Source organism: Symphalangus syndactylus, chromosome 15 (genome assembly GCF_028878055.3).
Source record: "Symphalangus syndactylus isolate Jambi chromosome 15, NHGRI_mSymSyn1-v2.1_pri, whole genome shotgun sequence".
Taxonomy (NCBI): domain Eukaryota; kingdom Metazoa; phylum Chordata; class Mammalia; order Primates; family Hylobatidae; genus Symphalangus; species Symphalangus syndactylus.
Window position 1 is genome coordinate 104,322,258 of NC_072437.2, and position 25,093 is coordinate 104,347,350.

At 40.9% G+C, this 25,093-nt stretch overlaps 1 protein-coding gene across 1 annotated transcript in view; it reads right to left on the minus strand.

Moving 5' to 3' along the window:
• LHFPL6 (LHFPL tetraspan subfamily member 6) overlaps window positions 1–25,093 on the minus strand; it is a 257,442-nt gene that overhangs the window by 28,201 nt on the left and 204,148 nt on the right. Inside the window, exon 3 of the mRNA XM_055245359.2 lies at window positions 7,151–7,249. Coding sequence (XP_055101334.2) covers window positions 7,151–7,249 — 99 coding nt within the window. The remainder of the gene's footprint in view (window positions 1–7,150; window positions 7,250–25,093) is intronic.

Genomic DNA, 25,093 nt, shown 5'->3' on the forward strand with positions numbered 1-25,093 from the left:
CTGAGTTTCCAGTTTATGGCACTGCTTTTAAGAAGCCACCAGCATAATTTCAAGAACAGGAACCATGATGGCTTCTTAATCAAATTAAATCGCAAAATGAAAGCAATAATTACTCAAATTTACTTGGCAAAATAGAGACAAATTAATTGAAACACTACTTTTGATCACAAAGATATGATTAGAAAAGTCTTTGGTGGATGAGAATATCTCTGAGGCATGAATTAAATCAATTGGATAACCTCATCACAAAACCCTTATGCTTAATGTGTAAACCCAAACTTACTGCTGTGGAATGTAAAAGGAAGAATAAAGGTTGATCAGCAAATATGCATTTAAATGGTCCTGTCCAACTGCAAACATTACTGGGCTTTTATTATGTGCCAGATGCTGTGACACTATGTTTTCTTATCACTTATACTGTTTTATTCCCTCAAAAAGCAATAAATAAAATCAGCATTGTTAACACTTGCCACGGCTGTCCCTCTTTCCACAACCACAGGCTACACTGATGGAAGGACCACAGACAGTGAAGTCTGACAAAAGAAAGAAAAGATTAAAATGTCTTTTCTCCTTTTTATCTCATCTTCCTCTTACAAATCCCACTACTTCTCAGTAAAACCAAATCTTATAAAACTCTTAAGTGCATCTAAGCTGAACCATAAGAAGCACGTGGCATTCCCTGGCAGCCATTATCCCTTTGAGTAGACACATGACAAAGTTGGCCCAATTAGAGTGAGGAGAGAGACTCTGATTCCATTCCTGGGGAGAAGCTTGTCCTCTCCTTTTGGCATGAACAAGGATGTTTAGAGCCACAAGTGCCAAACACACTTACAACCATGGAGAGAACTAATGTCAAAGCCAGCCTACAGATGGTGGATGGTTACAGCCAATCTACAGACAGTTCTTCCTGAACATGGGCCCTGGAAAACATCTTTGAGCTCCTGAATCAATCCTCTAGCTGACCTTAGCTCCTGCCTTGCTATTGTAAGAGCTCTCACAGGTCTTCTTTGTTTTGGCCTGTTTGAGCCAGACTTTTATAACCTAAACCTAAAGCATCCTAGTCTATACAAAACATAATGAATGTTTGTTAAGCAAGGCAAATTACAAAACAAAAATACTTTTCTATACAACTGACAGTTTTTTTCAAAGTATGCTCACTGACCACTTGCACCTAAATCACATTGGATACTTGTTTAAACCGCAAATGAAAGAATTATGCAGCCTGTCTGAATTCTTGTCTCTCTGTTTTAAAAAATGTGTGGATTCACACCTACTCCTTGCTTCTTCATAAATTAGTGTGATCCAAAAGTAAGCAGAGTAACAGACTTTGATTTGTGAAAGTGAATACTTTTGCAAGATTGCTTCAGAGCCCTGCACATAATAAAATATAAAAATGCTTGAGAAAGAATCAATAGGATTATAAAATTGTTTTTAAGGCATATAAAAAAATTCTCTCCAATTCTCCTTTCTAAGGAAAAGAGGTATTTTTTAAAGTAGGTTCTTTCAGATTCCTACACATTATACTATAACTACAAATGTGAGGTTTTTATGAAATCCTTCTTGCCTAACTATTACTTACATTTTTGAACTCAGTTTAAATGTTCTGACCTTGGGAGGCTCTTCAAGTATTATTTTGTACCATGGCTGATACTTGGAATTAAAACCTGTCCAAACAGGGAAGCAGTAATAAAGTAGCCTCCTTCCTGACTTTTCCTCCTGCCCTCTCTGCAACCTACCTCTCCATGTCACCCCAGACCACATGCAGACTCCAATCCTTTACCTACCTAAATTCTGCAAGGGCTGAGAGCTCCACCTGCATAATACTTCCTGAGGACGCTCCCCGGTGAGGTCAGGTCCCCTTGAAATATGAGATAGCAACTAAATACAAGTCTGGCTACTTTCAGTTGCAAGAGTAAACAGGCCTCAAACATCACCCAACATGGAAACAAATTACTGTGTGTCAGTGAGGCTGGACGTTCCTAGGGAAGGCCAGCTTCAGGGATGACTGCTCTACAGACTGGTCTCTCTGCCCACCTCTACCTCTGCAGGCTGCTTACTCCTGCAAGTCTCCATGGTCAGAGGGGGCTGTCAGAGGGAGTGAACCAGCAATGTGTGGCCTCTCCCTCAGGCATGGGATCCCTTCTTCCCCAAGATGCCTGTAGACTCGCTGGTCCAAATGAGCCCACGCCTTCCCATTCCATGCCAGTGTTAGCGGTGGGCTGACCGAGGCTAAGGTACAGTGCTTGCCACCTTCCTTCCCACTGCCACTCAACAAGAAAATTGTAGTATTTATACAGCGTACTAGGGTAATTGGATGGGGCTGCTCAGTGCAGTCTTCAACTATCCTGGGTCCTGACCAGCTGCCCTGAGAGCTGCAGGGATCAATAAATGAGCACAGCTGAAATGTAACCATTTCTGGAACACCAGAGGTATTCTTTGCTTGAGATCAGGGATTGTCAAACTATGGCTCCACTGCTTGTTTTTGTAAATAAAGTTTAATTGGGAAGCAGCTAACAAACATGAGAAAATGTTCAACATCACTAATTATCAAAGAAATGGAAAACCACAATGAGAGATAGCCTTTCACACCAGTCAGAATGGCTATTATTAAAAAGTCAGAAAACAACAGATGCTGGCGAGGCTATGGAGAAAAATGAATGCTTATACACTGTTGGTGGGAATGTAAATTAGTTCAGCCGCTGTGGAAAGCAGTTTGGAGATTTCTCAAAGAACTTAAAAAAGAACTACCATTCGACCCAGCAATCCCGTTACTGGATATATATACAAAAGAAAATAAATCATTCTGCCAAAAAGATTCATGTACCCCATATGTTCATCAAAGTACTCTTCACAATAGCAAGGACATGGAATTAACCTAGGTGTCCATCAATGGTGGATTGGATAAAGAAGATGTAGTATTCCACACCATGGAATACTACACGGCCATAAAAAAGAATGAAATAATGTCCTTTGCAGCAACATGGATACAACTGGAAGCCATTATCCTAAGAAGTAAATACAAAAACAGGAAACCAAATATTGCGTGTTCTCATTTATATTAATAAGTGGAAGCTAAACACTAAGTACTCATGGACATATATGTGGCCAACAATAGACACTGGGGACTACTATGAGGGGAGGGACGGAGCGGGGCAAGGGTTGAAAACGAACTCTTGGGCATTATGCTCATTAGCTGGGTGATTAGATCAATCATACCCAAAATCTCAGCGTCAAGCAATACACTCATGTAATAAACTTGCACATGTACCCACTGAATCTAAAATAAAAGTTGAAATTATAAAAAAAAATAAAAATAAAGTTTGATTGGGGCCATCTATCTTTTCTGCAGAGTTAAGTAGCTGCAATAGACACCATATAACTCACAAAGCTGAAGATATTATCTGACCCTTTATAGAAGTGTTTGCCAACCTCTGGCTTAGACGCACCAACTAGCGTGGAATAATGTCAGCAAGTCAACCACAATTTCCATTCTAGCACCCAACACTTTTCCTTTCTAACATACTTCACATTTATATTATCTTTTTGAACATCTGCCTCCCTCGCTAATTTAAGTTCCCTGAGGGCAGTGAATAGTGTCATTTTTTATTCATTGCTGATGCCACATCCCCAGCACCTAGCCCATGGGCTGGCTCATTATAAGCACTCCATAAATATTTGTTGGCTGACTAATTGAGATAAATGCACTACTTAAATAATCTTCTATGTAGGAGCAAAAGCAATTATTTCTTTCAGAATGCTCCAGATCAGAGAGTAACAACATATCAAAAACAGCACATCAACAAAGAGACATGTATTCCCCAATAAGAAGGGCATGAGCTTTAATAACATTAACATTTCACAACCCTTGGGAGGAAGATGTGTCTACGTGCTGTCTCCCTTGAGAAGAGGCAGAAACAAACTTGGATTCTCAGAATCTGAGAGGCAAGGTGTGGCAGATGCAAGCAGCGTGTTTGGTGGAGCCATCTTAACCAAGAATGCTCACTCATGACCTCATGCTGCAGCTCACCAGCTACAGTTCCAGGTACCCTCCCTATTTAACTTCATAATTTGTGACTTCACTAAGTCACTGAAGCTCAACTTTCAGAAAGCAAAGACAGTGAAGAGGGATGGGCCAGGCAGGGTGGCTCATGCCCATAATCCCAGCACTTTGGGAGGCTGAGGCGGGTGGATCACTTGAGGTTAGGGGTTCGAGACTAGCCTGGCCAACATGGTGAAACCCCATCTCTACTAAAAATACAAAAATTAGCTGGGCCTGGTGGCAGGTGCCTGTGATCCCAGCTACTTAGGAGGCTGAGGCATGAGAATCGCTTAACCTGGGAGGCGGAGGTTGCAGTGAGCTGAGATCTCTCCACTGCACTCCAGCCTAAGCGAGAGAGTGAGACTTCGTCTCAAAAAAAAGGAAAGTGAAGTGGGATGGGCCTAGAGAAATCTCTATGCCGCACTTTCTCTTTAGGTCTTCTTTTCAAAGAATACATAACAGAGTCCACAAAGATAACAGTAACCTAGAGAAACAGACCTTGATAAACCCCCAAAAACTTCTGCAGTGGACCTAGAACTCATTTTATCTGTGGATGATGCCAGTTTTTTTTTTTTCTCATTAACCAATCTAAGGAAATTTAGAAATACATGATCAGAAACGAAAACAACTTTATAGTTTTTTAAATTGGCAGAATGGTTTTAGAGTGTATAATAACGTTAAAAAACGATTGCCACTAGTAAAGAGGCAAGTATTTTTCAACGTTTAGTTTGACATTCAAAGTTTTATTCCACAATGCTGGGGACATACAAAATACTGAGGTGCAGTAATGAAAATTGCAATAACAGGACCTGAACTTCATTATAATCTGCTAATTAATATAGCAATACGCAATAACAACAGGTCAGGATACACAGCATCATAATCAAGTTGAGGCCTGTGTTGAACAGCCAAGAATGCCTCAAACACCAGGGAAAGAAAAATGCCAAGCACTGTATTAAAATATCTCCCTAGACACAGTTTGCTTTCCAAAAAGAAAGCTGGCAGTCAGCTTTGCACGCCAGCATTTCAGCATTTTTTCCCCTTCCCTACATTTATGGCAATCCCAAACTAAACCAGATTTAGGAAAGCCTTGTCATCAAAGAGGGAAGAATAGGTAAAAGGAAATCTCTTATTTGTTTTATCCATGCAAATTAGGTGGTCTTTAGAACAGTCTTCTCTACCAGAAGAGCCAGTATTATATCCGACGGAAGTAGGGTGGTTGTCATCCACGAAGTCAAATAAAAATTGCTTCATTTTTTCATTTTCAAATTCACAGACCTTTAATACTTTTTTTCTGTCCCTTTTTCTCAGAATCTAACAGAATTTTTTTCATAGATGTTCTAACATAAAAATTTAAAATTAATATTTGGAATATAGTAATACTGCCATTAGACCAATTCCCTCACAATTTTTCTTCTGAAAGTATTTAATATAAAAAGTAGATGTCTAAGTTAGTAACTGACTATGTACTAATTATCAGAATCTCAGTCTGTCCATCCATATAGTAGGGGAAAATATATTTGCTATCACTTGGCAATGATGGGCTTCAGGACATGCTACCCTAAAATGCAGCACCTTGACATTTGAGAAAGCAGCAGAAGCAGGAAAGTCTCTCTCACCTTCCCCTGCTGCCCTTCTCTCCTAAAGCAGATCATAAAACCTAGAGAGGATTATCTGACCTTCCTCTGAAGCAGATCATAAAGCCATCATTGGAGAGATGCTCTCACTATACCCAGAAGAAAGGAACATTCTTATCTCTGGCAATACAAGGACACAGACAGGAGTCTGAACAAACAGGTCTTGCTAAGTTCTGCAGTTTATTACCACTAGATCATACCCTCTTTGTCCAATCATACTTCTCCAGAACAATCCCACTTCTTCATTAAACCTAGCATAAAAAGTACACAGGTTTACCTGCTTCTCCAAGTCTTCATTTCTTTATGAAGGGTCCTGTGTCATGAAAATTTTATTTTAAATGAATTTGTATGCTTTTCTCTTGTTAATCTGCCTTTTATTATAGGAGCCTTAGGTTTGAATCTAGCAATGGGGAAGAGAAAATATATTTCTTTTCCCATACAATGATAAGTGTTTTATGGCTTCATATTCTTTGATCTAGTAATACTAATTCTAGAAAAAGCTTCTAAGAAAATATTCAATAGGAAAAGCACTTATATTCATTAAACTACTCATCACAACATGTCTTAAAACAACAGATATTGGAATAGACTAAATGCCCAGCTAGAAAGAAATAAGAAAGTGGTTAAGTAATGTAGGTTTATTAAGCAAGTGAAAAATTACCCAATTATTACAAATTAAAATGATGCAAACCATGGAGTATTCTGCAAAATATTTTATAGATTGCAACATAAGTAAGTAGACTACACTATGGTTACAAGTGAAGACTACCGGAAATTTTCTTACCAGTGTGCAGAAAACAAATTTGTGAGTTAAGAGCCTTTTATCAATGTGCAAACTCTCACCCAATCATCACATTTATCAGACTGACACCTGACTCTTCCTGTTGCTGGAATCCCTGTGGTCTCCTGATGAGCTTTTCCCATTCTTCCCTTGTGCCTTTGCTATACTGTATTCCTCACCTGCAAGGTGCTTCCACCTAATCCTGATAATCCGTATGTAGCACTTTGTTCAAGACTGAACTCTATTCTCACCTCTTTCACAAAGTGGCCTTATTTGACCACCGATGTGAAATTGCTTTGAATTGCTTAGCTTGTATTATCATTTCCTTGACTGTTTTGTTGTCGCTTCTTCTCAGATTGCAAATTCTACAGAATTATTTATGGCCCATGCAATGGGCAAAAAATACGTGATTTTGAAAAATGAAAAATGAAGTAATCAATGAGTATAAACTCTTCGGGGCAGGGGCCATTTCTTATCTTTGTATCTACAATACTCATCATAGTACTGAGCAAACAGTAGGTTATCAATAACTCTTCACTAAATACATGGATATATTTATATTGTTACACGTGACTACTGGCTGTAATACCCAGGTAGGTTTTTCTCATCTGTCCCCTTTCCACTTTCTGCTTCTAAGAAACATCAGATAAGGTTCTTTTTCTAAAAGGAGTGCCATCCATGAAGAGAGCTTACCCAGGTCAAACTGGCCAGAAGTGTAGCCACAAGTCTGCCGGACTTCCTCACTGTCCCAGCCCAAGGGGTAGAGAGCACAGCCAGCACCAATCAACAAGCCTGCAAAGAGATAAGACAAGAGGGCTTTACCAGTGCTTCTCTGCATCACTAGATAAAGGGGGTGGGATCAATATTTAGCAATATAACAAGAGCATAGCATCTGCTTTTTGGACAGCACCAGCCACAACTCTTTTAAGTAATCTAAGGTCAGTTTGACCCCAACAACAATTTCAAGTCAGCTTAAAAGAAAAAAAAAAAACTTGACATCTCAGTTTGGGTCCAACTTTGCCTTTTAAAGCATTAAAAGCCTTGCAAATCCTGTTTAGGAAATACAGTTCAGAAGCTTTTTAAGTCATTCTTGTAAAAAGCCAACCAATTCCACCATTAATCCATGCAAACAAGTATTTCAAGAGCAAGCAAAAGTTCCTAATAGGTTACGATTTCTTATTCACTAGATTTTTGTTTCCTATTTAAGAATAAAATAGAATGTTTCAGTGTTGTCAAATTTTACCGGGGGCAGAAAGAACATAAAGAGTTTCCTGAAGGGCCTCAGCACATTCATCAAACCTCTGAACTGTACTGCCCATTATTAGGCAATGTGGAGAATCACTGAGCATCCACGCATCTCAGAAAGACTCAGGAAGACAGACATTTATTATAATCTAAGTACGCCTTGCTGCTAAAACCAAAAGTTTTGGTGACTAAACTGAAGAAAGTGATGATTTTATCTCAATATAAATTAAGTTATCCTGGCAACACTCTCTGAGCTGACAGCTTTCAATTGGTGAGTCTTTAGTTTGCATCAAAGCCTAACATGGTTTTACAAGAAGCTAAATGAGATTTAAGCACTCACTATTTGAATTTGTGGGCTAATCTGAAAGTAAGATTGTGTTGTGTCAATCACAGGTGTTATCAACATCTGTGAGTACCACAAATGTGCTGAACCCGTGGGGGAAGTGGCTTATCAGGTGCTAAATGACAGAGCCCCCTAAATAAGAAAATCCATTAAAATGGTAACGTGGAGGAGGACGGCAGGGCCCGGAATGTATCTAGGAGAGGAGATCTTCAATATTTCTGCACCAAGTCCCTTCCTGGCCTTCTTTTGTCTTTTTCCTCCCTACCTCCGTCACCCCTGGTGGATAAAATGAGCAGTAGTAATCCATACAAATAATCTGTTTCCTCACAGGTAACTAAGGGAGAGCTAGCTCCTTTCCATCCCTGTCCTCAGCTACCCTGAGGAGCTCTAAGGAAAGGCCTCCCTCGCCCCCACACCCATCCTGATACATTTCCTACCCTGGTAATGCTTTCCCCAGTCTGCCCCTTGGTTGACATGAAGGGCCATCTATATGCAAGGCAGAGGGCCATCTACTTGTGGGAGTGCTAGAAGGAATCATTGAAACTATGAATCACTAGTCCCAGAATGTCCTACATGCAACTGCATAAATATGAATTATGTTGAAGCTGAAGAATAATCTAGAAAGCAGTTATACAAGCTTTTGCTGGTGAGGCAAATGTCCTAGTGGCCAATGTCCTTAGGCTTTTTCCCTTAGGATAGAATGTACAGCATTCTAAAGACAACTCCAAACTAGTTTTAGGCACCATTAAGTAAAGAAATTATTAATGAGGATGCCAAGCTTTGTGCAAACTGAATTCCATGAATGTTTAATAAACAATGAGGTATCATGTCTGTGATACTCAGGTCTTAAATTAATAGGTAGCACCACTTTCTGAGAAGATCTTGTGAACAATTTTGTTTAAAGGATGACAAATGCAGAAAGGAATCTGGACAAAAAGTATTTAAGTGTAAGAAAAATGAAAAATAGTAACATTTAAGCCAGGGGGCCCCTACCCCTGAGCCATGAACCAGTATGGGTCCATGGTCTGTTAGGAACTGGGCCACAGGGCAGGAGGTGAGCAGCAGGCAAGCAAGTAAAGTTTCATCTGTATTTACAGCCACTCCCCATTGCTCACATTACCACCTGAGCTCTGCCTCCTGTCAGATCAGCGGTGGCATCAGTTCTTTTTTTTTTTTTTTTTGAGACAGTCTCGCACTATCATACAGGCTAGAGTGCAGTGGTGCAATCTCAGCTCACTGCAACCTCTGCCTCCTCGTCTCTGCCTCCTGAGTAGCTGGGATTACAGGTGGCTGCCACTGCACCCAGCTAACTTTTGTATTTTTAGTAGAGATGGGGTTTCGCCATGTTGGCCAGGCTGATCTAGAACTCCTGACCACAGGTGATCTACCCACCTCAGCCTCCTAAAGTCCTGGGATGACAGGTGTGAACCACTGTGCCCAGCCTAGCATTAGATTCTTATAGGAGCACGAACCCTATTGTGAACTATGCATGCAAGGGATCTAGGTTGCATGCCCCATATGAGAATCTAATGCCTGATGATCTGTCACTGTCTCCCATCACCCTCAGATGGGACTGTCTAGTTGCAGGAAAATAGGCCCAGGGCTCTCACTGATTCTACATTATGGTGAGTTGTATAATTATTTCATTATATAATCACAGTGTAATAATAATAGAAATAAAGTGCACACTAAATGTAATGTGCTTGAATCATCCTGAAACCATCCTCCTCCACTCAGTCCATGGAAAAATTGTCTTCCATGAAACTGGTCCATGGTGTAAAAAAGGTTGGGGACTTCTGATTTAAGCCATCAGTAATTTCCTCTTTACCTGATAAATAAATGAAAAAGTTTTATTTGCTAACGTTCTTTTTATTACGAGTAAAAATTATGTGCCATGAAGTCATGAAAACACCTAGTTTGGCCCAGTCTTATGCTAGTCACTTTGGGACCCTAAATAGAAAGGAGATTACATATGGAACACTTAGGCCAGGGGCTCTCCAAGGGGCAGAATACTTGGCAGTCAGAGTCTTTTGTGGAATTCTGGGCTGTTTTTGTGATACTGTAACCAGGGACCTCAGTTTTAACAATCACCCACTTTCTTTTTCTTCCTTCTCTCCCTTCTCACCCTTTCATTCCTTCACTCTCTAGACACTCCCCTCCAACAATGCATGCTTATCTAATTGTGCTCTTGCTCTTGAAACAAACCAGGCTGGAGGCCCATGGCAGAATCCTCCCACTTAGGAAGAGTTCCACCATTAGTCCACCATCATTGAAGTCAAGATAATGCCAACCAGACTTCTGGACAGGCAATTACCCAAGATGGCCATCAGAATGTTAAAACTTTAGACAAATTAAATTTAACAGCGTTTAATTGAGTAAGGGTTAAAAAAAATTCACAAATCAGGCAGTCTTCAGAATCATGGCAGATTCAGAGAGACTCCTGGCATACCTTATGGTCAGAGCAAATTTATAGACAAAAAAAAAAAAGGAAAGTGACATACAGGAAACAGAAGTGAGGTACAGAAACAGATGGATTGGTTACAGCTTGGTGTTTGACTTATCTGAATTTAAACACAGTTTAAATACCAAACACAGTTTGAACAGTCAGCAGCATATGCGTTGCTGAAGTATGGCTGCTGCGATTGGCTGAGATGCAGTTATTGTTACAGAAGCATACTCCTAAATTAGGTTTTCGACTAAGTCTACTTACTTGTCTACCTACTAAGTTAGGTTATGGTTCATCCTCAAGGACTTACGTATGGAAGTATGGAGGTTTTCTCAGGCCACATTTAGTTCAATTTAACAAGAACAAGATACACAGACCGTGTACCCTGCACTACTCTGGAATGTCTCCTATACCAAGTTTCCCTTTAAAAGTCCTATGGTAAATTTTAAAATGTAAGATGGTATTTAGAACACTAGATTGCCATCTTCTCAGGTTGCTGGTTCTCCGATTAAACCTGCTTCTCCTCCCACCAAACTTTGTCTCTTGTGTTCTGTCTGGCTTTCTACCACCAAGCAGCCAAACCTAGGGTGGGTTACATTACTTTGTTTTTTGTTTGTTTGGTTATTTGTTTTGTTTCGTTTTTTTGAGATGGATTCTTGCTCTGTTTCCTGGGCTGGAGTGCAGTGGCGCGATCTTGGCTTACTCCTGGGTTCAAGCGATTCTCCTGCCTCAGCCTCCTGGGTAGCTGGGATTACAGGCGCGTGCCCCCAAGCCCAGCTGATTTTTGTATTTTTAGTAGAGACGGGGTTTCACCATGTTGGTCAGGCTGGTCTTGAACTCCTGACCTCGTGATCTGCCTGCCTCACCCTCCCAAACTGCTGGAATTACAGGTGTGAGCCACTGCACCCAGCCACATTACTTTGAAATGTAGATTCAATCATATAAATTAGGAACAATTTTATACACAGGAAATTTGTGGTACATGTATGAATTTTAAAAACATAGCATGAACATATGCTCACATGTTTAAAAAGTTGTTCAGTGGAGGGCAACTAGCTTATCTGAATTTTTATATTAATATTTATGTAGCTCTTGTTTTGTCATCTGCTAGTATTTGCTAGCAGGAAGGAAACTGCAGACTCCAAAAATTTGAGAAACATTTCTGGGAGAAAAATGTATGTTACAAACCATACGATCAGGCTAATTGGCTATCACAGTAATTAGGATATGTAGGTAAACATTTCAGTGGCCTCCCCACTAACTTGCTACCACCGTATGTTACGGTAAAAGGGAGTTTCAGACCAAATTTGGCCAAATATGCAACAAATGTTTATTAGTAAGCTGGCACGAAAAAGAGTCAGAAGACCAATTCTGTAAGCTCAGTGAAATCCAGTGACCTGCCCCCCCTGCCCAATACAACTCCATCATATAGTCATTGTAACAAGGACCTCACCTGAAATTTTCAACACACAATGGACAAATATGAGACAGTTCAGGGAAACTTTAGGTCAGATCAGGCCACAATATTTTCCATTAAATGGAAGTGAAGAGGGAGCACAGGTCCAAAGAGAGAGATCTAAACCTGGACTGCCCCATGCAGTAGCCAATAGCCACAGGTAGCCCTTTAAGTTTAAATGTTAAGTTAATTAAGATTAAATACAACTCAAAAATTCAATCCCTCAGTTGCACCAACTACATTTCAAGTGCTCAATAGCCACCTGGCACTAGTGGCTACCATATTGGACAGTGTAAATTAGACCATTTCCATAACTGTAGTTCTACTGGAGGATAGCCGTGCTAGATATAAGACACACTTTAAAAGAATGCTGGATTTGTCAGGTTCTTAGGCCTTAAGCCTGATGGTGCTTCTTAAGAATCAAAATCATCACTGCTCTTTAAAGTTCTTCCTTTTAGGTAGGGCTAGAGGCCAGGAAACTATATTTCATAAACTAGTGGGAGTTCTGGGTCATACTCTGTCAATAAGAAGCTCTCATGTGGAATATAAAAGATAAAAGGGATAAACTGGTATTCCACATCCACACCTGCAGCCAGGGGCAAGCCTTTCTGCAGACAGAAGACAGTGACATTTTGGGAGTGATTTCCAGGTGTCCCCTTCTCATCACCCACTAAGGGTGGATTATCAGCTGTAGCTTCTTTTGATCCCAGCACTTCTCGATTTCCTGAATTCTTCAAAACAGCTTCTCTGACCTTCACTTTCTCAGACCTCTTAGTAGGTCTACAAAAAACGTTAAATTCCTGGGCTACATTCCTTCCTGCTGGAAATATCTAGAGTGGTTTCTCTTACTGGTCAGACTCTGACTGGTACATGCCCACTCACACAAGGGCAGAAAGCCAATACTGATCTTAATACCCTACCGTATTTCTTGAACATCATCCATTTCCTTAATTAAAAATTATCTCGAAACAATTCATGCTAATTATTAAACTTCTGGGGCAAGTACAGATAGTAATATTCTAAAGCTTTGCCTTTAAGCATGCCTGTGGTATGGTCTCCGGTTAGGAAATCTAACAGGCTAAGTAACCTCCCCTGAAATGTAGATTTCTGAAGAGGATACTTCAAATGTTAACTAACTGTCTTTTGGGGGAGGACTGAAGTCAGCTAGCATTTTGTTGTCTATACTGAAGTACTATTTTGTAAAGTAGAGACAATTAAATGTAAAAGTGAGAACATCTTTTTAATGGAAGAAATTTGCCATTGTTCATTTCCAGCAGTGTTAAATCTTAGCCCATGTTGTGGAAATCAATGTTTGATGGAAGCACAGTTTAGAAATCCCTGAATTAGATACCACTTGGGTGTTATACTGTATGCAGAAATGGAGCTCAGAAAATTTTCTGGAATTCGAAGTAATTGCCCAAATGATGTCTTAGTGACCTGACAGATTTTAATAGTTCTAGTTGCCTAATTTGCTTCTGGGGAGTATATGGCTCAATTAGAATCTCTAGCTCACAAGCTTTAATATTATTTACATGGGTTTTATTAGATTTCTAAACCCTGTGGTTACCACATGGGCTTAATTTCAACCAAATTCCTTATTCCTTTGTCACTGCCATAAAATACAACATAAAAAAAGTCACAGTTTCACACCTTTTGGAAATTTGTGCACACGAGTGGAAGTGAGGAAAGATGTTGTGAAGCAAGTCAGCAACCTGAGGACGGTGGGAACCAAGGTGGGTTGCAGGAAGAGGTGTGAGATCATTTGCAGCTACAAGCTCATTTGCAATTAAGAAGCAATCTATTTCTGCAACCCCAAAGATTTGCAACTTTTAAGGGGTCATAAGTCAATCACAAATTACTGCAAATTAGCTCAATCTTTAGTTTCTACCAGCACTTTGCTGCTATCAGCAATCTAGAGGCAAAAAGCCATGGGGAAGATTCTTTTTAAAGAGGTTTTAGGATTGTAGAGAGATGCTGCCTCCTAAAAAAGAAAAAGCAATAATCCAACAGATGACTTGATAATTCTTAAATTTGAAAAAGTTCATTTTAATAATGCATTGACTGCTACACCATTTCATCCTGAGTGTCCTGAGGTTTTTGGGCTCACCCTGTTCAAGGACAATTAAAATATTTTAAGAGCCAAGTCAGTGGAATGACCTCTAAGGAGAAGCCAATGGGAATGGAAAAGAGCTGGCATAGATAATTACAAAAAGGTGGGCAATGCGGCTGTGATGAAAGTCTGTTCTTTAGCTCCTCATGGAAACATGGGCCCTTGGGCCCAAACCTGAGCCTGGATACACTGTCTGGCCGTAAACTACCTCCAGGAGAGTTCCTAGTAGAAACTCTTCGATTTCACAAAATGCTAGAAATATCAGCCATGATACTAATTGTTTCTTTGAATTTGAGTGTGTGAAGTCTGAAGTCTGTAAAGAGCTCAGTGGTCGGAATAAGAACCTGGGGCTGGGAATTTTCCCTTCTGCAAAACTTTCTCTATTTAAACGCAGTACTTAACACTTAGCCAGCGGACTATTAACATAACAATTCAGCTCCTGCCAAGAAGGCAAAACAAACCTCTAGTCGGCCAATGCCAATTACTCTCCACAGGTGGTAGGAATAGAGTCCTCATGTTAAACTCATAAAGCCTTATTTTTCCAGGCCAATTTTGAAAGTTTTTTAAATGTGATCTCACTTTTTTTCCAGGACTATGGCTCCATTCTTTTTCCACTGTTTATTTTATTTTTTTAATGGAATGACTTTTTCCACCCTTGGCCCCTTGAGTGGTCACACCAGTGTTTCCCATCAATTCATCTTTTATGTTTTTTGGATACTTTTATCCATCCTCCAGTTCCTTTATCTTCCTTTCTGTGGTAAGCACCGAGGGAAATTGTTTTCTTTACTGTTCTCATGAAAGCTGCTCAATCTTGCAGTCTGTTATCTGAACTTCTCTTTGGAAGAGGCTGGCATGTTTCCATCTCAAAGTCTCCATATGCTAATTGATGTACACGAGTTTTGTCCATTTTCATCCCTAGATAATGGCCCCTTTACAAAATGTAAGAACAAGAAATGTAACAATAAAACAAATACAGTGGTGGGGAAGGAACAAGAGCAGGGGTCAGCAGTGTAATTCTTCAGACCCTGGAAACCCGAGGAGTACATTCTTTGGTCTACAAAAAAAAAGAAGGCTTGGTTGCGTTCTAGTAAACCACACCTCCTATCAAAGTGCTTTCTGGAAACTGAGGCACAGAGGATTTAAGAAGCCTGTCCAAGGACACAGAGCTCAGATTAATCCCGGGCCTCCTGGATCCCAGGCCACGGCTCTTTTCCACCTATCATGATTGCAGTGCTTGGACATAAGTCCACTCCATGGTCACACAGTCACCACCCATAATCGGAGTTCAACCAGAGACATGTTGGATTTGACCATCATCATGTTTTACTAAGTGGGACTTAGTATATCTAAGTCCAGATTTCTTGTATCTCTTGAATAATTGAAACATATGTCAATACAGAGCCTGCAAGTGGCTGGCTGGAGCCAGGTCCTGGTCATCCTGTTAACAGCCTGGGTGCCCTGGCCAGACTCAAAGGCATTTCTGACTGGGGATCCCTGACTTACTGTACCTACTACTGGTTCTTTGAATACATTTTGAGCTTTTTCATCTCTGAAAGTCAAATCCCTTCTCTCTGACTGAGACACTCTCATTGCTTACCTTAATGCTCAGAAAATACTACCACTTAAGGTCTAGAAGCCTCAACACACTGCCTTCCCTGGTCATCCCAGCAGTGAGCTATAGGTTTTGCCTCTCCTGTGAACTGCTATTTTGATGCACTCTCTACCCTTTACTTGAGGCTGACCATTTTACATTGCAGTTATTTGTAAGTATTACATGTCCTGGAAGGCCAGACACTCTATGTTTACTTGCATCCAGCTCACTCATTCACAATAGTTGTTAAATATTAAATATAGTAATATTATTTAGTACTTTAAAATCCTCAGAAAAATGTATTTTTATACACACATGTTTTTGAAGTCCAGATATCGACTTACAGTTATAGAATATATCAGCTGGGCACGGTGGCTCATGCCCGTAATCCCAGCACTTTGGGAGGTCAGGAGTTCAAAACCAGCCTGGACAATATGGTGAAACTCCGTCTGTACTAAAAATACAAAAATTAGCTGGGCATCGTGATGCACACCTGTAATCTCAGCTACTAAGGAGGCTGAGGCAGGAGAATCGCTTGAACTGGGAAGCAGAAGTTGCAGTGAGCTGAGATCACACCACTGCACTCCAGCCTGGGTGACAGAGCGAGACTCTGTCTCACGCACACACACACACACACAAAAGAATATATCATTGTCCCTGTTTAATAGGTGAAGGAAACCAAAGCTTGCACAAGCAGGCCTATGCTCATAAATCTACTCAAGTGGTAGATCCAGGGACAAACATCCAGGTTGAGCCCTAAGCCAGTGCTCCTAACCCCTCTTCTCCAGTGCCTCCTAAATCCCCAAGTGTTCACTGTCCCATCTCTGGGCTTACTTTCCATAGCCACACATGCACTGAACCCTGTGTGTAAATGGGAAGGAGGAATGGGGTAGAAGATCAAGCCAGATTTCCAGTCACCATTTGTCTAAGACTGACACTGCTTTAGCCACAGGGAAGTCTCCCGCTGCTGCCTGTGACTAACGACAAGGGATGAACTCTTGCCAACCCTGTAAATCCCTTTGCTGGGGGCCGGTGAGTGAGAACCCCAGTGCTGTGAGCGCTGGCACACCAAAAGCTTCTGTCCAAAAAGTGCACATGGAGGTATAAACATGAGAAATGGGTTATTATCAGAAGCTTAGCCAAGGAAAGCATATCTTATTCAAACACTAAAATATAAAACAGAAATATGATAATTTGACAACCTATCAAAAATATTTTAACAAATCACAATAAGGCTATTTCTTGGCTGAAAACATCCTGCAGAAGAGAGTATACTTTGGGTTTCCTTAAAATGTTTTTCAAAATGGTGCCTTCTCATTCTTCTTCTTTTTTTTTTTTTTTTTTTTTTTTGAGACAGTCTCGCTGTCACCCAGGCTGGAGTGCAGTGGCGCAATCTCGGCTCACTGCAGGCTCTGCCCCCCAAGGTTCACGCCATTCTCCTGCCTCAGCCTCCCGAGTAGCTGGGACTACAGGCGCCCGCCACCTTGCCCGGCTAATTTTTTGTATTTTTAGTAGAGACGGGGTTTCACTGTGTTAGCCAGGATGGTCTCGATCTCCTGACCTCGTGATCCGCCCGCCTCGGCCTCCCAAAATGCTGGGATTACAGGTGTGAGCCACCGCGCCTGGCCTCTTCTTCTTTTTTAATTCATGTGACAGAAAACACAAAAGACATGTATAATGTGTTATGCACAAATACTTGTCCCTTAGCTCAGAGCAAAAATTCACAAGCTAACTTCAGTCATGAGTGACTTGTCACTTTTTATCTTCCTGGGGCACTAGGCAATCATTGGGAGAAAAAAAATAAAGTTGTTTCAAACAATGAAAATTTGGGGAAGATTTTGCAATTTCTACGTGACGGTTTTCTGGGAAATTACATCTGATTGAAAGCAACACCTTTCTAACCCCAGTAGTTAAGGGCATCTTAATTCTACCATTTCACTTCTTTCGGACTCAGTTTTCCTTATCTGTAAAGTGGGGGAAAATTATGAGGAGGGGGAGGTAACACCATGAACATTTATTTTTATTTCTATAACAGTGACTTTATGCAAACAAAGTAGACCATCATTACATTAGGATGCAAAGTTGTGGGAGAGATTTGCAAAACTTCCACTGGAATTGCAGGGCAGATGACACTGTGTGTTTGAAGTCTCACAGGCAACACACCTTGGCATCATGAAGTAGAATGCCATCCCTGGCCACCTCCAAGCCTTCGCCTGACATCTGTACAGATCTTTGAGCCCTAACTCACAGCTTCCTTCCCGGCAGGCTTGTAGAGCGATTTACACTGGCCGCGGGAAATCACATCTTTTCTGCCGAATGCACTCATTGTGCGATCCTCTCAGGGATTCTGGGTGAGCTGATATGAGGGACATTTGTGATGGGATTGAAAGCCAAGCCGTGCATAGACAGAGTTAGCTGGAGAAGAGACTCCTGCAATACACTATCTCCTGCAAAAACTGGAGCAGATTTGGCGGTTGCATCCTGTCTGAATGGAGACAACGATGGAACCAAGTTGCCCGATTCTGTGCAGATCATATGAGGAACTACATTGTTTGTCATGCTAATTAATACACAGCTTCTACACTGGATCCCATGACCTCAGGGGAGGGGCTGACTGGGTGGGGAACTAGTGGGGTGTGAGTAACCAAATTCCCTTGGAAGAAAGGAAGAGTGAGCTTGTGGGTTGAGAAGGGTCCCAGCAAATGTACCTTCTCATATGGCTGTGAGAAATAGTAATTCATTATTTTTTAATAATTACCTAAGGCCAAACATATAAAGAAGGAGCATGGCCAAGTTTTAACTCAAATGGGGTCCTGAATTAGGAGCCTGCTTTAGAGGAAGGGCCATAAGCTTTGGAGCCAGAGAGTGACTGGTGTGGAGCCAGGCTCTGCACTGGTGAGTGCTGGCCTAGGCAGGTCACTTGTTTTGAAACTTAGCCTTTCTCTCAGGGCCAGTGTGAACAAAGCCACCTGCACCTCTTGGGGATGGTGTGACCATCAGAGCAACGCACACCAATTGCCCAGTGTGTGGCAGACAGTGGCATGTTATGTTTGCATATGATGAGAGAAGATGTTCAATAGGAGATCACTCAGGAGAAGCACACGCAGGGAAGGCAAACTATTTGAGGGAAAATATCTCCCTCCTTAGTTTTGATATACTAATATCATAAAATTACCCACGACAGTGCAGAGCTCAGGTAGAGAAATCTTCCAAAGGAGTGATGAGTTCCCTGGGGCTTCTACTTCAGCTTCTCTCCTGTGTAAGTTCTACTGCAGAAATTGTTTCAGTTCTAACATAACAATATTTAGGAGGAAGAGTTAAACCTCTCTCCCCATGAGTGCCCTTAACCAACACATCAAGAGCACAAGCACCAACAGACTCCCAACTACCTTCATTCATTTCTACTTAAATTTTTTTAAAAAGTTTGGGTAAGAAATAATTCCTCTTCTTACATATTTCTAAGGGTCTTAAGTAAATCAGGAGCCCCACACCAACAGTAAAGTAGGATGTCAGACATATTTTTAAAAAGTAGTAAAATCTACATTTGTTGAACTGGATAGTGAAAGAAGGACTTTCTACAAATTTATATAGACTCTGTGTAGTTTGTCCTGCCACAGTGAGCCAACTGAAGCCTCTTATACAGATAAATAAGAAAAGTACCAGCCTGGGCAACACAGCAAGACTCCTTCTCTTAAAAAAGAAAAAAATTAGCCACGCATGGTGGTACATGCCTGTAGTCCCAACTACTAACGCAGCTGAGGCAGGAGGATTACTTAAGCTCAGGGGTTCAAGGCTGCAGTGAGCTATGACTGCGCCACTGCACTCTAGCCTGGGAGAGAGAACAAGACTCTGTCTCTAAAACCAAAAAAGAAAAAACAAAGGAAACAAGCTTTTACAATGTAATAAAGAGTAGGAAGCAGGTGAGAGATGAAATACTACCTGTCAGGCACAATGTGCACCATTCAGGGGATGGCTACCAGACTTCCCCACTACGCCATATATTCATGGAACACAACTCTACGTGTACTCGTAAATCCATACAAATAAAAACTTTTTAAAAATCCAATCCAAGGCCGGGCACAGAGGCTCACGCCTGTAATCCCAGCACTTTGGGAGGCCGAGATGGGTGGATTGCTTGAGGTCAGGAGTTTGAGACCAGTCTGGCCAACATGGTGAAACCCCGTCTATACTAAAAATACAAAAAAATTAGCCAGGCGTGGTGGCGTGCACCTGTACTCCCACCTTCTGGGAAGGCTGAGGCAGGGAAATTGCTTGAACCAGGGAGGTGGAGGTTGCAGTGAGCCGAGATCGCACCACTGCGCTCCAGCCTGGGAGACAGAGCGAGACTCTGTCTCAAAAATAAATAAATAAATAAATAAATAAATAATCCAATCCAAAAACAGTAATGCAGAAAGTATCAATCGAAAAGCCTAAGTACTAATGAAAATAAGCATATCATGCCTTGATATAGCACATTTCTTCAAGTCCTAGATATTCTGATGACAGATACAACTTATCCCTAGCTTGCAAACAAGAAAATTAAAGCATGAAACTGCGTAGGTTTTTGTCTTGACACACTAGAGGATAGACTTGAATCCAGGTCTTTACTACTGATTTTGATGCCACAGCAAACCAAACACCCTGTGAATTTCACAAACACTACTGCCATGTTGTATGGTAATGGAAAGGGTGGCCTTAAAAGTGTGGCTATGTTCCCCTTTGGCGTTGTAATCATGTGCAACTTTCTTGCCTTTCTCTTGAGTATGTTTCCTCATCAGTAAAGAAGGAATAAAATCCATATCATAGAGCTGTTGTAAGGATTGTAAGGATTTATGTGTGTGTGTGTGTATAAAACATACACACATATACATACATATGTGTGTATCAAACCTTATATATAATCATTCATTTTTAATAGAATATATAAGCCATTTATAACAGATTTCTACTAACTTCTACTAACTTTTCAGCTTAGGATATATATTGTTTTCACTATTTATGCTCATATAGCAACTTTTTCATCACTAATCATTTAGAGAATATGAACGTATCATAAGATTGCTGATATGAACCATCAATACGGTGGTAAAGGTGGCCAACTCACTTAAACAATTCTTTAAAAATATTTTTCCCTTCATCCTTTTTCTGGGACATCAGGAAAGAAGAACCTCATCTATTTTCCTCAGGTCTTTTTAAAATACCATCAATTCCACTGAAAAAACAGTAAAGTCATCTGGAATAGCTGACAGACAGCAGTATGGAAGCAATTTCTTTCAAGACAGCTATCATGATTTTCCTTTCTGTTTTCTTTCTCTCTTGAAATGTCAAGGATAACTGCAACTTTTTACTTTTCCATCTGTGATGTACTGATCAGTCCCAAACAAGTTTTGAAAGTACTTGAGAATTCTGTTTCCAGTAAGTTCAATACTTTTTTTCCACTTTGACTCGATTTAAATCACCACATCTGTTTTTAGTGGTTTTTAATATTAAAAGATATAAAAATATACCTTGAAATATGATTATAAAGTATTTTACAAAGGAAGAAGTATTTAAAATACTACCACAAGCGGTCACAATGACTCATGTCTTTTCAAGTAGATTATCATAACCAGCATAGTAAAATAAAAATAAAAAAAGACTCCAAAATCAGTAAAAGTGGCCGGGTGCGGTGGCTCATGCCTGCAATCCCAGCACTTTGGGAGGCCAAGGCAGGTGGATCACCTGAGGTCAGGAGTTCGAGACCAGCCTGGCCAACATCGTGAAACCCTGTCTCTACTAAAAATACAAAATTAGCAGGGTATGGTGGCGCATACTTGTAATCCCAGCTACTTAGGAGGCTAAGGCAGGAGAATCGCTTGAGCCTGGGAGGCAGAGGTTGCAGTGAGCCAAGATTGCCCCATTGCACTCCAGCCTTGGCAACAAGAGCTAAACTCCGTCTCAAAACAAAAGAAAACAATACAAAAGAGTAAATGCTGCATTTCACATTACAGAACTAGCAGAAGGTAGAATCAGGAATACTCATTTTCAGCCTGATGTTTTCATTATCTCAATATGAATTTTCCACAAACAAAAACCTGAACACCAGTTGTATACCCAGGAATCAAAGCATGAGATATATTTTAAGGTATTTTTTATGTAGTTATATATAATATATAATAAAGATATATGTGTAAAATATATTTATAAGATACAATTGGCCCTCTATATCCATGAGTTCTTAATGCATGAATTCAACCAGCTGTGGATCAAAAATATTTTGAAAAAATTTACATTCACATTGAACACATTAACTTCTTTTCCTTGTTATTATTCCCTAAACAATATACTATAACAACTACTTACATTGCGTTTATATTATATTAGGCATTACAAGTAATCTGGAGGTGATTTAACGTATACAGGAAATGTGCACAGGTTATATGCAAATACGGTGCCATTTCACATGAGGGACTTGAACATCTGCAGATTTGGTATCTAAAAAGTAGCAAAATCTACATTTGTTGAACTGGATAGTGAAAGAAGGACTTTCTACAAATTTTGGTCCTGGAACCAATCCCCCAAGGACAATAAGGAATGACTGTAGATTTTAAAATCTATTTGGCAGAGAAAACAATACTGATGAATGTCTGTTTCATGCACTGAGCTGGTGGGCTTTGACTCTGTGTCAAGCATGAGACTTCTTACTGTGGAAACATTCAAAACACGGAAGAAGTGGTCTTTTTACTCTGGCATCTGAGAGGAAGAATAATGCAGAAACAACCCAAAGACAAGGCTATACTTGTGTCATGTTAGCAGCAAAACCAACAGACACCAGATAAGTCAGTTCATTTTAGGTTGGACCTGAGGGGAAGGAGACTGTTAGGGGATGAGTGCATTCTGAGAAGTAGACGTGGTCATCTCAGGTGAAGAGGCACAAAATGAAAACACAGCAAGTTAGGAATTCAGGGAGTAGAGGACAGTGATGGCTAAATGGTGAGGATGGGGTCAATGACCCTCGCAGAAGGTCATTAATTCTCGGCCAAGGAAGTTGGCCTTTACATAGTAGCCAAAAGGAACCTGTAATGTTTGCTAAGACTGCAATCACAAAACACCACAGACTGGGTGACTCAAACATTCATTCATTCATGTATTCATTGATATATTTATTTATTCTCGTTCTAGAGGTTTAGAAGGCCTAGATCAAGGTGTGGGCAGTTTGGTTTCTTGTGAGGCCTCTCTTCTTGGCTTGCAAATAGCCATTTCTCACGGTATCCTCACATGGTCTTTCCTCTCTAAGCAGACATCCCTAATGTCTCTTTGTAAGTCCAAATTTCCTTTCCTTTTTTCTTTCATAGAGATGGAGTCTCCCTGTGTCATCCAGGCTAGAGTACAGGGGCCTGATCCTAGCTCACCGCAGCCTTGAACTACTTGGGCTAAAGTGATCCTCTGGCCTCACCTCCCAAATAGCTGGGACCACAGGCATACGCCACCACACCCAGCTAGTTTTTTATGTGTTGTAGAGGTGGGGTCTTGCTATGTTGCGCAGGCTGGTCTCAAACTCCTGGCCTCAAGCAATCCTCCTGCCTGAGCCTCCTAAGTTGTTGGAATTACAGGTGTGAACCACTGCACCGAGCCCCAAATTTCCTCTTGTGATAAAGACACCAATCAGATTAGATTAGGATCCACCTTAATGGCCTCGTTTTAACTTAATCACTTCTTCAAGGCCTATTTCCGCATAGTCACATTCTGAGGTACTGGGGAGTAGGGCTTCAACATTTGAACTTGTCAGGGGCAATGTTCAGCCCATAACAGAGGTTTGTGGTTGGATCTTCAAATATAAGAGTTGAAAGGCAGCCTCAAGATGATCTAATCTAGTGCTTATCAAACTTTGCCATGAAAATATTCCTAAAATCAAAGAGTAGTGAACTCATACCTTAAGTCAGTACTTCTCTGAAACAGGTTTTCCTTGTATCTATTGAAAAATTATTGTGAAGTTCTCCATTCTACTCCACACGTAGCCTTGTTTCTCATATAAAAATGCTTTCCTCAAAATGATGGAGTAAAATTCATGCTCTTAGAAGATATTTTGGGTTTATCCCGTGGCTTCGCATATCTGGAGCCATTTCCCTTTAAGTACCCGGATAGCTCAGTTTTAGAAGAATGAATCTAGGCTGCAGCTCAAAGAGATTAGGTGGCATGCTCAAAGTCACAGTTAGTAAAAGAATCAGAAATGGAATGAAATCTTTTGTTGCTCGGTCCAAAGCATTTTCTGCAGCACCACACTGTCACACAGAAAAGAAGAAAGTACTTGATCTGCCTGGCACAGACTGTGTCACATTCAAAAAGTTCTGAGGTCACCCAGCGCTACGCTAAGCGTGAGACATCGGCTTCCCCAATTGGCCCCATGGACTCCCCACTGCCCCTTCCCACAGGGCTGCAAACAGAAGTGTCCAGAGGTGTGAAAGAGGTGGATCAGACCAGGCTCCCTCCAGGGAAACTATCATCAGCTGCAAATTTCTAGCTTATTTATGAAGGGAGAACAGTGTCTCAGATAAATGCCTCCTTTTCTCAGCAGAATGAGCAGCTGCTAATCAAAGCTTGTCAAGCACAATTTATACTACCCAGGGCTTCATGGGAGGCATAAAAAGAAAGATCACAACATCATGTTTATCTCCCTTTCATTGCTGTTTCTGGCAATAGTATTACAGTCAGGCAGGCTGAGTAAAAACAATTTTCTAAAAATATGGATCAGCTGAGACCATTTAAAGCTGCTTTTTATGGAGTTATCGTTAGGACTTTTCCCCTTGGGCTGCTTTGTGTACTCTTTCCCAGAGCCTCCTCTTCCAGGATCTAGTTATCTAAAAAATATAATTCTTTCTCCTTGCCAGGGAGATCACAGCCTCCCAAAGACTGATAAGGAAGTCTGCATTCCTCCCCGGAGCCTGGGCAAGCTATTCCCAAGAGTTCCATCACTCCGGGCGGGAGGTGGCATGGACCTCAGTCAGGGTTTCTGCTGTGGAGTCATTGGTTTTGTGGGTGGACCCTGTGCTGCTCAGCAGGTAGGACTGGCTGTGACTCCCTCTGTTTCAGTCTTTACAAGAATGAATTTCCCACTTTCCCAGTCTTTATGAAAGGAGGAAGTCACATTCTAGAGGGTGAGCTGTATGCTACCATTCTCCATGGGTAACACGGAGAAGTTAACATTTAGAAGGGAAAAGTCAGCCCTCAGTCTGTGGTAGGCTTTTCACCCAACTCTGAATGGCTGCTGGTGGCAATGCAAAGGTGACACTGGAGGAAGTTTGCTTTCAGTATAGATTCTATTTCCCTTACGTTAAAACCAACAAAGGAAATGCAATTGCTTTCCAACAAGCCTTATAAACAGACTATTTTCACAATTTGCGCTCCTTAAAACTGCCTGCTATAAAGGCATAGGGTTTTACTTGAGAAAGGAAACCCATGGAACATC